This window comes from Labrus bergylta, chromosome 21 (assembly GCF_963930695.1).
Source record: "Labrus bergylta chromosome 21, fLabBer1.1, whole genome shotgun sequence".
NCBI lineage: Eukaryota > Metazoa > Chordata > Actinopteri > Labriformes > Labridae > Labrus > Labrus bergylta.
In genome coordinates, this window is record NC_089215.1 from 23,345,135 (window position 1) to 23,357,921 (window position 12,787).

Consider the following 12,787-nt stretch of genomic DNA (forward strand, 5'->3'; position numbering starts at 1 on the left):
TTGAGGTGCCTAAGAGAGCTCAAGAGCTCTCAGGAAAGTAGGTGGTTAGTGACTGAGATTTACAGATAGATACATGCAGTAATATGATGTACTGTATGTGCACAGAGAGAGAGAGAGAGAGAGAGAGAGAGAGAGAGAGAGAGAGAGAGAGAGAGAGAGAGAGAGAGAGAGAGAGAGAGAGAGAGAGAGGAGCTCAAGGTGCCAGTTCCCCCGGTAGTCTAAGCCTATAGCAGCATAACTAAGAGCTGGTCTACACCAGCACTAACTATAAGAATTATCAAAAAGGAAAGTTTTAAGTCTATTCTTAAAAATACAGACTGTGTCTGCCTCCTGGACCCTGGCTGGAAGGCGGTTCCAGAGGAGAGGAGCCCGATAACTGAAGGCTTTACTTCCCATAGTACACTTAGAGACTGTAGGTACCACCAGCAGGCCTGCACTCCGGGACCGCAACGCTCTCGAGGGACAGTACGACACTAGTAGCTCCTTCAGGTAAGATGGTGCCTGGCCATTTAGAGCTTTGTAGGTGAGAAGAAGGATCTTGAATTCTATTCTAGTCTGTATAGGGAGCCAGTGCAGAGAAGCCAGGAGAGGAGTGATGTGGTCCCATTTCCTGGTTCTGGTCAGTGCACGAGCTGCAGCGTTCTGGACCAGTTGAAGAGTCTTTAGAGATTTGCCAGAGCACCCTGACAAAAGAGAGCTACAATAATCCAATCTGGAGGTAACAAATGCATGAACTAGTTTTTCTGCATCATTTTGTGACAGGATATTCCTAATCTTAGATATATTACGAAGGTGAAAATAGGCTGTTCTTGAAACTTGACTGATGTGAGAGCTAAAAGACATATCTTGATCAAAAAGAACTCCTAGATTCCTAACAGTGGTGCTAGATGCCAGGCTGATGTCACTAAGGACAGTCAAATCACTAGAAAAAGTCTCTCTGAGGTTCTTAGGGCCTAGCACAATAACTTCAGTCTTGTCTGAGTAGCAAAGTAGCAAAAACATTTTGGTCATCCAGGTCCTAACGTCCTTAAGGCACGTTTCTAGCTGACATAACTGACTGGTGCCATCGGGTTTCATTGATACATAAAGCTGAGTATCATCTGCATAACAATGAAACTGTATGGAGTGTTTCCTCATAATATTTCCCAGAGGAAGCATATATAATGTAAAGAGAATTGGTCCAAGCACTGAACCTTGTGGGACTCCATGGCAAACTTTAGTGTGCATAGAGGACTCATCATTAACATGTACAAACTGAGATCGGTCTGATAAGTAGGATTCAAACCAACTTAAAGCAGTCCCTGTAATTCCAAGCAAATGCTCCAGTCTGTACAACAGGATCCGATGGTCAATGGTGTCAAAAGCAGCACTAAGATCTAACAAGACGAGCACAGACAGAAGTCCCCTGTCTGAGGCTAGAAGTAGATTGTTTGTAACTCTAACTAGTGCAGTCTCAGTGCTATGGTGGACTCTAAATCCTGACTGAAACTCCTCAAATAAACTGTTGTCATGGAGAAAGTCACACAGCTGTTAAGCTACCACCTTCTTCAGGATCTTCGAAAAAAAAGTAAGGTTGGCTATAGGCCTGTAGTTAGCCAGAGTTCCTGAGTCCAGAGTAGGCTTTTTAAGTAGAGGTTCGATTACCGCTACTTTAAATGCCTGGGGTACATAACCTGCCAGTAGAGACGAATTGATCATATCTAATATAGAGTTGCTAACTAAGGGAAATACTTCCTTAAACAGCTTGGTTGGGATTGGGTCCAAAATACAGGTTGACGGTTTCGACGCAGAAAAAATGGAATATAGCTCTGAAAGGTTGATTGGAGAAAAACAGTCGAGACTAATATCTGGTCCTGGAACTGTCTCAGCCGTATCAGACGTATCCGCACCAGGTAAGGGCAGGAGGTTACCAATTTTCTCTCTGATGTCTAGAACTTTGTTGTTGAAAAAACTCAGGAAGTCATTACTGCTGAGGGCTAGAGGAATACAAGGCTCAATGGAGCCATGACTCTCTGTCAGCCTGGCTACAGTGCTGAAAAGGTATCTAGGATTGCCTTTGTTTTCCTCAATTAGAGAGGAGTAGTAGGCAGCTCGGGCATGACGTAGAGCCTTCATATATCTTCTATGACTATCCTGCTAGAAAAAACAAGATTCTACTGTTTTGGTCGAGCGCCATATTCTTTCAAAATTCCGTGACGATTGTTTTAGAGTACGGGTTTCTGAGTTGAACCATGGAGCCACTCTCTGCCGCTTGACAACCTTCTGTTTCAGGGGAGCAATCGAATCCAGAGTAACTCTCAGCGAATCCACTGCACTATCAACAAACTGATCTAGCTGAGAGGGACTAAAGCTATCATAAGAGTTTCCAACTGGGTTAAAACAAAAACAGCTGAAATAGCTTCCTTAAATCTAAGAACAGCACTATCTGACAAACTTCTAGAGAGCACACCTCTTACAGGCAGAGGTAATTCTGGTAGGACAAAATCGAATGTAATAAAAAAAATGGTCTGATAGCAGAGGATTTTCTAGGAAAACTGTAAGGTTATGGATTTCAATTCCATAAGCTAAAACAAGATCCAGGGTGTGGTTAAAACGATGAGTAGGTTCGTTTACACCCTGGGTGAAACCAATAGAGTCTAATAGTGACATGAAAGCTGTGCTCAGGCTATCATTATCAACATCCACATGGATATTGAAGTCACCAACAACAATTATTCTATCACTGCTCAGGATTGAATCTGATAAAAGTTCTGCAAATTCAGATAGAAACTCAGAATATGGGCCAGGAGGACGGTAAACTACAACAACTAGAACTGGCTGAAAGGTTCTTGAGACTGGATGTGAAAAACTAAGAACAAGGCTTTCAAAAGAAGAAAAAATCAGTTTTGGTCGAGGGTTAACTGGAAGTCCAGAATTAAAAATAGCTGCTACTCCACCACCTCGTCTGGTGTCTCGAGGTATATGAGTACAAAAATGACTGGGAGGAGTGGATTCATTCAAACTAACATATTCATCTTGACACAGCCAGGTTTCAGTCAAAAAAAGTAAATCAATATGCTGATCTGATATCAGATCATTCACTAAAAGAGATTTGGATGCTAAGGACCTAATGTTCAAAAGTCCGCAGTGAATCTTCTGATTTTTTAGCAAAATCGTATTCGTAGTCTTGATCCTGATGAGATTTTGACGATTTACGCCTTTTCTTTCTTCGTTTGGATGACTTGGTCTGGGCCGGGGGACAGACACAGTACCTATAGTATAACTACAGTTCGATTCAGAATTACAGCTATAGTGACTGGGAGACAGATCTAAGGGAGGCGCAGAGAAGCGTTTAAGACTGCAGCTCTGCCTCCTGGTCTGAACTCTGTGTTGTTGTCAAGGTTTTGGACTAATAACCTCTGCTATGTTTCTAGATAATAGAGCTGCACCGTCCAAAGTGGGATGGATGCCGTCTCTAGCTAGCAGACCAGGTTTTCCCCAAAAAGACTGCCAGTTATCTATGAAGCCCACATCGTGTGCTGGACACCACCTCGACAGCCAGCGGTTGAGTGATGACATGCGGCTATACATGTCATCACTGGTCTGATTTGGGAGGGGTCCAGAGAACACTACGGAATGACAGGAAGAGCTGGGTATCGTCAGGATAGCAGTGGCATGAGAAGCCATGAGAGCGGATTATTGAACCAAGTGAGCTTGTGTATATGGAGAAGAGAAGGGGACCGAGCACTGACCCTTGAGGTACCCCTGTGGAAAATGTAGCCTGGGTAAATAGCATTGACTGTATATAAAGACAGATAACGAATATCTGATCCAAAATATGCCCTGCAACTGGTGCTGACATCTTGCACTGGTCTGGTCATGTCATAAAGAGCCAGAGTCTGCATATAAAGGATCAGTTGGTGAAGCTGTGGTATTGACATCCTGCCATTTCCAAAAGACCATATTACTCAAAGAAAAAAAAAAGGTGTGAGTACCACTGAATGAAACAAGAGTTGGCAGCGCATCACTTAGAGGAAAGTGAACCTCTCATTAGATTCTGTTTTTCATTACAAGTCATGTGATTGTTAGGAGACCCTTAATTTGAAAGCAAAGCAATCAGGTATGTGTTTGGAAGAGCAAGAGCATATTGTACAGTACTTGGCTGTAGATGACATCATCCTCTTAGAGGATAAGATATTTCTTATCTTATATTTATGGTGATTCTCTTTTCACAAATGTGGGGTCACAGTGACATTTAAACTACTAAAATCTTTGACATTTATCCTTGATTACAAATGAACATTTCTACAAAATAAGACACAATTCCATCCAAGAATTCCTAAGATATCACATTTAGAAGAAAGTGACTAGAACAATGGCCAAAAACAAAGTGTTTTTCTTGAATATTATGATGTCCAAGAGGAGCTGACCTTTGACCTTTGATAAACAGACAGGCAATAAGAAAACATTATCCAACCGTAGTTGTTGTCTGCACAAAGGCGTAACAACAATGCATATAAACTGCTGCAGTGTAAAAGGCCAGATGTACACGTCAACTTGTCAACCTCTCGGTATAACAGCTCAGCCCCCAATGACCAATTAAAATCCTTCCACAGCAGATACCTGCTCACTGTGACAGGAAGTGTTTACACAGCTCATCAGAGTAAAGATAAACTAACAAACAACTCTCTATGAGAATTAACAGTCATTTTCTGTTAACATGCACAGCATGCGTACAACCCAAACAACCAATCAAAGCATGCAACAGCCTTGAGACGTTTTAACGAGCATAACGGGGCGTATTGCTTATATCCTCTAGTAATATGAGTTTAACAAATCAGCAGACTTAAATAAGTTTACTTTGCCTTTTATTTACGATCTGATCTCTGCAAGATTCTGCATAAAAATGTAGAATCTGTAAGTGCGGGACCAGATTTAGGTATCAAAAGTTTGGCTTTAAAACTGTCAGTGTGGAGAGCAAAAGGGTTGGAACACAATCCACCATAGAGCCATCCCAGAAACTATGAGCTGTCATTTTACTAAAATGTTGCCTTCTTTAATGTCTTAAAACAGACATCTGTATGAATGTGAAGCCATCCAATCCCTCTGAGATACTGTTACTCAACTTCAACTCCATTCTTGTTTCTAACAGGCTAGTTGGATTGTAAGCAATGCAGCCTATAGGAGGTCTTGACTGGAAGTCCTTTATCCCTAACAGCTGACTACAGAAGACCCAAAAGGTTGTCTGTCTCTCCCAGAGGCGACATTGCAATCAGTAGATTGATGATGGAGTGCAAATTTGATTGTTATAAATGCAATGTTATACTGCCTCATCAGATTGCTTCCACCTTCATGTAATTAAATCACTAGGGACAAAGCTTCCAAACACAGCTACACAGTGGTTAGCTGTATCTGTAAAAGTCTATACACAGTTCACTGAGGTGAAGTATTGACTCCTCCTGCAGCATTCTGTGAAGAATGACCCCAAACTTTGAGCAGCTCCATCAATCACATCAGAGAATCCAGCACAGCCTCTGTCTCTGACAGCATGACCATGATGACACCTTTATTCTTCCCAAAGGAAACATCCATCATCTACTAAAGGCTACCTCGGATTACTGACCTTTCAGAGCCCAGGTAAAAAAAAGCACAGCACAACAGATAAAACAAATAACACATAATAAGTATAATAATAATATGATATGATATGAATATAATAATATAAAAGGCTCAACTCCCTTAAATGTGATGGCCTGCCTTTTTTGGGGTGTTTTGTTTTTGTTTTAATATTGTTGAGCTCTGTGAATTGTGATAAAACCTCAGATATGAAAATCACTATCTGTCTGTGGTTTTACAGATGACTTGAGTACATTTTATCCAAGTATTTCCAACACCAGTCTATGTACGTACATTTTTTCATATATGTTTTCACAGCAATAACTCCAGTAATGAGTAATATATGCCATTATTATATGCCATTCAAATAATAGGGACGTTTTGTCTGCATGCTAAAGTGCCATAATATGTCCTGTTGTAATGTCGATCTTTAAAGCAGTGACAGTGAGTGTGCATTTCTTATACTGCAACTTGACAGTTTAGAGATACTGTCTGTATACTACTCGTTACAGGCCACGTTCATGAAAACACAAGTGTGACATTTATAAGACATGTTAAACTGTGTTGCAGAGGTAGACGAATAATGAGGTTTCTAGAGGTTCTCTGCTACTTATCTGTCACCACACCTGTGTTTTTTCATCAAGCCTTGACAGGTTGAGTTATGGAATATTACACAGACAAGTCTCATATACGCTTCCTTCAGCAACATCTGGCTGATATCACACAGGCAATTTTTATTGTTGTGTTTGATGATCAAAATAAATATCCACATCAGGAATTTAGCCTCGAAGGAGTTTGGAAGTGGATTTATGGAGATGGAGGAAATGTTAATGTGAAAAGATGTTCAAAGGCATAAATATGAAGTGGCAGTAGTCACCTTTGCCAAACTAATAAACTGGAATATGTCGCAAGCTGTTACAATCTCTTCAGCTGATTTAGGAGACAAACAAAAGTAAACAAAAGTATCAATTTAAAGTAGTAGATAAAATTGAGCCGCTGTAAATAGTCAATGTCCAATTCACATGAAGATAATCCACTTTCATTCAGCCTCTCAATTTTAAAAACGAATGGTTGTGCCTCCCTCTAGTGCCTGAACACCCACTTTCCTGAACACACACAATTAAGAACTGAAAACTGAAGCGTCCTCATCATTATGTGTGCCCGATCTCATCCAGGCTGCGTCAACAGAGCAGTAATTAGAATTCAACGAGTGTCAAACAACTATTAGCTCTGCTTTCTGCACTTTATCTGACAAAGATAAACTCTATTACAAACATCCAGGTTGTTATAAACAATGGAGTGTGTGTTAGGAAGAAAAGACATGACGTCTGTGGGTATATGCACGCAGACATCACAAACACATACACACACTTTATTGGGTGTGAGTACAGGTGTATGTGTGTGTGCACAAATATAGGGGTGCATGTAAAGCAGAAAGCCTTTCTACCTGGCCTATGACTCACCAGTGAGTCATAGGCCAGAGAGCAGTGCAGAGTTGCGTAAGTCAGGAGCTCCAGTCTGTCATGGCTCAGCACAGCGGCAGGTCGGTGTGACATAACCTCATCATTAAGAGAAGGCCACTGACGTTGGCATAAAGGCCAGGGGGCGTCGGGTAAGGAGGAGGGTGATTCAACAATCACTGTAAATATACTGTAAATGAATGGTTTCACTTGACAGGTTGAGGTGTAGTGAGTAGGAAGTGGAAGCATGTAGGCACGCATCCCTTTCCAGGCTCAGTCACAGCTATGAATTATAAATTTTTACATCTACTCGCACCACTGAGAGATAGGTCTAATGAAGTGACAAGTGACGAGGCTGTGATTTATACACACATAACTGAAACCACAGTCACACAAAGGCACACACACAAAGATGGAAACCCAGAAGTTTTTCAATGCCATTCCTTTTTTTTCTTCTATCTGCAGAATGTGTGGAGGAGAGGGGAGGAATGCTGCAGGAGACCAGAGAAGATACAACTGTGGCTCTTATCAGACTGAACCCAGTCACAGCAGCACTAAAGCATTTACTTTATTTAGAGAAAAAAGAAAAGCTGGTTATAAAGGACAATGACCCATAACAAGAGCTCAAAACTACAGGTAGGTAAATGGGTAGGTGTGTGGGTATACAAACAAGGGATTTGAGACTAATATCAATAACTATTATAGAGGGGGGAAAATCACTGATTGCCAGTATGGCGTACTAAATACAGAATTTGGGGACAAGAATTACAATAGGACTTCTGTATGTGGAGTGAGCACTAATTTTGCACTCATATGACAAAGCAAAGGTCTTAATAAGGCTGTTCTCTTTTAGAAATAACCAATTAATACACTGTCAACAGATTCAAGTGCAGACCCCCTTCTGCTCAGCTGCAATGCTATATGTAGAGAGTAAACTATGGAGCTGGAGAGAGCACAATTTAAAGAACTATGTTCTCCATTTCTAAATCACCCCTTCTCATCTTGTTCATATGTTTAGAAAAACTATTTTGCCCTTCATGAAAACTGTTCACATAACACAAATAAATCTCATCATCTCTTCCAATGAAAACACAAATTCATTTTTTACAGTAACTGATGAAAAAATGAATTGTCATTATTTCTTATTTGTTTTTTCTCCTCTTTTTTATCTCCCAAAATGTTATCTCTGCTCCAAGACCTGTCTGACATCATCCATACAGTATTATAACTTTTAATTGCTTTTGTGTTTGTAAATTGTCTGTTTATTGTTTTTCTATTGTCATGTGATTTCACCATTAAAGTAAAAAAGCTATTTATATCTTCTCATGTCGGGGACAAAATGCAAAAACTGAACTATCTGTAATAGGCCCATACCAGCTGATATGACCGGCCAACAGTTTTAGAGTCCAGCTCTAACGGATAAACAATAGGACTGTGTATAAATGTTCCAATGAACTCTTGCAGTGTTGATCAGAGAAGAGCCCTCACAAAGGAGGACTGGAGGTATGTAGGGTCAGATAAATCAGTCCCCCATCCCCCAACAGCAAAAGCTTGCCTTCATACAACAGTTTCGTTTTTGCTCCCCTGTGGCATCATTCCCTGGACTTTTTTTAGTCTTGTTGCTCACGTCTTAAAAGCTAGGAGACAAAATTTATAAATGTTTGTGCTTGCAAAGTGAGAGTTAGTTAAATGTATTTACATAATTGTGTGTCTCCCGGATGTTGTGTGTGCAACTGCTACTAGTGTATATAATGGTTTCTTCACTTCCAATTCCATTAATGAAAACTTTAAACTGCAATCTTTAGCATGTCCTGTTTTGCTCAAAAATAGCAAATAACCACTTCTCAGAAAGCCCCAACAAGCTGAGCTGTAAACCTGCAAGCACCTCGCCAACCTGTCCTACAAAAACAGTGAGAGACAATTGGGAGAAGCACAGCATCTGTTCAGATGTCAGCAGCTGCCAAAAGAGCTGTCCATAAAGGACTGGGCTGCTTTTCAATTTCTGTCAAGATGCTGTATTTTAAACAGAAAGAGAGTCAGTATGATCTTCATGCTCCCCCTCAGATGCCCTCACCTCAAATTGCAATAATTATAATATAATTGTTGTTTCTTTTTTTTAAAGATTTATTTTGGGCTTTTTGTGCCTTTAATGCAGTGAGAGGACAGTGGATAGAGTTGGAAACCAGAGGGAGAGAGAGCGGGGAATGACATGCGGAAAGGGGCCACGGGTGGAGGTGAACCCGGGCCTACCGCTTGAGATGAGAGTCTCAACACATCGGACGTGTGCCCTACCACTACGCCACCAGCGCGCCCCAATAGGAGTGTTTTTAAAGGCTTTAATTAAACAACAGGCCTTGGATTGAAATGTAAAAAGTTTAAACTACTGCTGTGTCTTTTGTACAACATTTAAGAGTCTCAGAGGGCTGAAGTAATCTGCTTATATTTATGGCTGAAATGCTGCTCCACTGGGCAACAACAGAACCAGGAAAACCCAAAATAGATACAGGAAGTACATTTGGCAAACACAATCAAACATGTGAATAAGCTGTGTGAAGGCAAAAGTCAAAAAACAAAACAAAGACATAATCTCACTTACTCTATGAGCTGCTCCATTCCTGCACCCTGGGGCTCTGGTGTCTCCCCAGGTTTAGGTTTCTAGTCCTCCTCTTACAGTGTGACTCCTGTGTTTCACCTGGGAAAATGCACATATATATACAATGAGTTAGCTTCACATTGGTTATTTTACACTTACTATGTAAAAGAGAGACACAAACATGAGTTTTTTCACTCATTCATCAAAATTGTCACACATTTTTCAACAGGTGGTTTTATTGATGTTTCTGGAAACACCTCTTCGTCTGTCCTCTGTATCCGTCACCCTCCCTCTCTGTCTTTTTAAGGGCCTCAGCGGGCCTCTCAGATCCTGAGGTGTTGAGTTTCAAAGTTGTCTTCATACAGTGAGATTTATGATGGAAACAGCAAGCCCTGGTTTTGTCTGCTGTCTCAGACTTTCCTGTATGCATTCACAGTGACTGAGCAGGATTTTGTCCCTCTAAGTAAACATCTCAAGAATATGAAGAAGCATATTAAATGTTGTCTCATCATTTTTGTTCAATTGTGCTTACAAAGAATCCAATTCATTGGCTTATGTTGGATTTTAACATTAGGTACATTCTTGAAAAGCTGTTTTTTTTTGTTCTAGAGCAGTTTCACATGATTTGATTGGAGCAGAGGAATTCTGTGAGGGCTGATATAGTGTTTATCAACGCTGGAACCTCTTATTTTATGTATCGCTCCACTTCTGGTGTTCTCAATAATGTTACAAGTCACTACAAATGGTCTTTGTGTGGATTGATCAATCTGATACCTCTGACTCCCACATGCCACAAAAGAAACTGTCAACAGACTCCTATTTCACTGTTTGCTTGATAAAAGAAAACACAGATGTACATATTACAAAGTAGCAGGTCTGCAGTGATATCAGTACAACAGCACACCCTCTTGTGTGGTATTGCTTAAATAATTCTTCTCCTTCACACAGCTTTTTCCCAAGAACCAAACTACACATTAAAATCTCCTTTTAGCACAAGTAAACATACATCATCCATCCATTTATTAATATTACTGTGGAGGCATCTGAATGTCTGCAGCACTATCGCATCCAATTGTATCGTATTGTATTATATGGTATTGATATTAGAACAACTCCACAAATCTTTCAGTACACCAATAACCATGACCTTTTCTCACTCAACGAAACTCTGTATGATTTGAATTAATATTGTTCATGTTAATGTGAGTCAATTATGCAGCTCTGCGGCAGCGGGGTAAACTGTGTACGGCTGGTGACACTTTTCTTGCCCCGAGCCTGCATGCTAATTTAACAGAACATCTGGTGAGAGAAGGAAACGTGTACCGTAGAGTTGAACCGACGGGACAATGCTCCCTTGATCCAAAAGTGCTGAATGTTTTGGAAGGTGAACTCCAATCTCTGCTTTCAGTTGATAGGAAATCCCTGGCAAAGCTAGAGACAGTATGTGCTGCATTGTGCTGCAAGGTCAAGAAATGCTAATTAACTCACCTTCACATGCTCCTGTTTCCTCTGATGTGTTCTGTGCTGTATAACAACACTGATTGATATTTATATTATGCTAATGAAGAGAAGCATTCGATTAGTTTTTTATCATTATTTTCACCAAGTTTAAAGACAAATGACCTGTGCTGAAATTATTTGTTTAAGAATTTTATGATTTAAGCTATTTACCTTACTTCATATCATGTCTGAAGTTTGAAAATGCTTTCTCGTCTTTATTTCATTTTGGTTTTAATTTCTGGAGGTTTTTGACCATTTTGACACTTAAATTAGCCATTTTACTGACATTAAAGTTTAATCACTTTCACACAGATTATACCAATGATCAAATACGACTCAACATTAAGTAAGAGTGTCTGATCAGGCAAACAGAACTGAACTACCTTAACTAAATCTTCTTTAAGATTACAAAATGCAGACAAACATAAAGGGTGACAGTTAACTAAGTAACTTCTGACATGCCCTTGCTCTGGGTTTGATCTCTGCCAGGGAAACAGCCTGATACAGCTTTTGTAACAATGGCACACAATGATTCGGGCAACAGACTGACAACCAGACAAAGGGGGCTTAACAGCTGCTAAGAGCTAAAAAGGCTGACAATACATCAAACAGCAGGGGCATATGTAAGAGTTATAAACTGGATAATGTCTCAACTTTATGACACGCTGCAGCTCAATCCAGATCTTCATTTACTTAGCCTAAACAGTGAATTTATTTTGATCATCATATACTTGCAAATTATTTCTTCAATGACCACCTGTTTTTTTTTTGTTTTTTTTTATCCCAAATGTCCTTTAACTCTCATTTAAATCAGAATATTAAAATGTTCCACACATTCCTCATTTTTAATTTCTCTCTTCGTGTACCTGTACTGTATACACCCTCTATCCTTCACTTACACCACTTCTCTACCACCTAGTCATGCATACTAATCCATGCTGTAACTCGGAGCAGTGGCCAGCCGCTGCTTTCCTGTACCATCAAACATGCATATGAAACAGATGTATCTTTGATGTAGGTTTGTTCATGTTGCCCCGCGTGCATTACTGTGTGTGTGTGTGTGTGTCTTTATTCATGTGAATTTGTCAGAGTGCTGTGAGGCCCTGCGGGTGGAAGCCAGACTGTGACGAAGCGGCTGCATGTCCCAACACACACGGAGAACTGGAGGGCTGATATAGATCACTGGCATGACAAATAATCAATGCAGTAATATGTTGCTGTATATTTTCTTTGAATACATAATTTATTTACAGTCATTTTGTCACTGTGATTAATTGCTAGTGTTCCCAAACATAATGTTGTGGATCTTGAATTTCATCTTCAGTGTATAAATGAAAAGATTGCTTTAAATAATGTATTTTTTTAACATTTAAACTTGAACCGATCTGCCTTATAGCTTTAAATCAGTTTAGCATAAAGACTTTATGCTTCTATTATTAATAACTGTTCAAAATACATTTCCCAGTTCCATAGTCTAAAGGATCTACACTTGTGTAGTCCCATTGTAAAAACTTTTTGTACAAGAATACCATCATGATAAGTGGACAACACATGGAAATAATAAATACTGTTTAACACAATTATTTTATTTTTAGATTTATTGCCATTATTGAAAATAAATTCATTCATTTCAGACCTT

The 12,787-nt window shown here is 39.8% G+C and overlaps 1 protein-coding gene across 1 annotated transcript in view; it reads right to left on the bottom strand.

The window, feature by feature from the left end:
• ankfn1b (ankyrin repeat and fibronectin type III domain containing 1b) overlaps window positions 1–12,787 on the bottom strand; it is a 163,840-nt gene that overhangs the window by 149,387 nt on the left and 1,666 nt on the right. Inside the window, exon 2 of the mRNA XM_029277984.2 lies at window positions 9,652–9,747. Within this exon, the coding sequence (XP_029133817.1) occupies window positions 9,652–9,668 (17 nt within the window). The 5' untranslated portion in view covers window positions 9,669–9,747. The remainder of the gene's footprint in view (window positions 1–9,651; window positions 9,748–12,787) is intronic.